At 32.3% G+C, this 1,092-nt stretch overlaps 1 protein-coding gene across 1 annotated transcript; it reads left to right on the top strand.

The window, feature by feature from the left end:
• Nucleotides 1-6: 6 nt before the first annotated feature.
• Nucleotides 7-1,023, top strand: LOC112452340 (leukotriene A-4 hydrolase-like; the record flags this gene model as incomplete). The annotated part of the gene is made up of 3 exons (XM_025012481.1): nt 7-252; nt 408-644; nt 737-1,023. Coding segments are annotated over exons 1-3 (584 nt in total), but the record flags the coding sequence as incomplete, so codon positions are not given.
• Between the last annotated feature and the right edge of the window lie 69 nt (nt 1,024-1,092).

The following is a 1,092-nucleotide window of genomic DNA, read 5'->3' as shown; positions in this document are numbered from 1 at the left end:
GATATGACATTCGTGTCATCAAGTTTACTCGAAGGACAGTATTCTATAATCGATACATTTGTTCAAAACATCATTGAGAGCTGGATAGGAAGGACAGTTACGATTGACAATTTCGAACACTTGTGGTTAATTAAAGGCCTTAGTACATTCATTTATAGGAATCCTAAAAATGATGAAATAATCGACGAAGAAATGAAATTTCGCCTATTTGCGAATCTAAAAATAAAAAGCCTTAACAATCTGCTAAGTATGGTAAAGTATCAATTTTGCTTGGATAAAATTACAGAAAAAAATGTATTGAATATATTGATTGATAATATATTTTTCACTTCATACTTGCGCTTTCTACTTTATATTTCTACTACATATTTACTATACTATTTTCTGAAACTGAATTACTATTACAGCCGCAGTTATTAAATACCGTCTCTTTAGTACCTGATTTTACGAATGGATTATTGCCCATGAATATTATCAAGTACGTGTCGGAAAAAGGATGTGTGTTTTTGAATTACTTACAAGATATCTTAGGTGGTCCCGAAAAATTCCATCCTTTTCTTGTATTTTGTATTGAAAACCGTAGAATCCTAACGAGTGATCGTTTTAAGACTTCCCTGTATGAATATTTTAGCCATAAACACAAGGTAACATGATTTTTATGCAAATAAACTATAGTTCTTAATTTTAGTTTTTTAGTTTATTAAGCAGCGAATAACAATTTTTATCTTGTGGCTAGATATTAAATATTGCAGTAAATTGGGATAAATGGTTTAATGAACCACGTTTCCCAGCTTCTCACCCTTATATTATGGACAGAAGGAAAACTTTTTGGCAAGGTCAAGCAGACCTGTGGATCGCACAAAGAATACCGAGTTTTGATACGATTGGACTGGACCAGTCTAATGATCTCGCTATAATAGAATTTTTAACCTATTTACTTACATTGTCTACGGTTCTGGCGGCATACCAGTTACGAAAGATAGAACATGAATTTCTGCGTGACCAGAATATTTGTGAAATAAGGTAAATATACTTTTCTATGTTTAGATTGTTTTGTAGTTGAGTAACATATCGCGCACGTATCTCGCAGGT

The sequence above is a fragment of the Temnothorax curvispinosus genome, unplaced genomic scaffold (genome assembly GCF_003070985.1).
Source record: "Temnothorax curvispinosus isolate PA1 unplaced genomic scaffold, ASM307098v1 QBEX01000291.1, whole genome shotgun sequence".
NCBI classification, from domain to species: Eukaryota; Metazoa; Arthropoda; class Insecta; order Hymenoptera; family Formicidae; genus Temnothorax; species Temnothorax curvispinosus.
The sequence above is the reverse complement of the archived record's forward strand: the minus strand, read 5'-3'. Positions and strand labels throughout refer to the sequence as shown.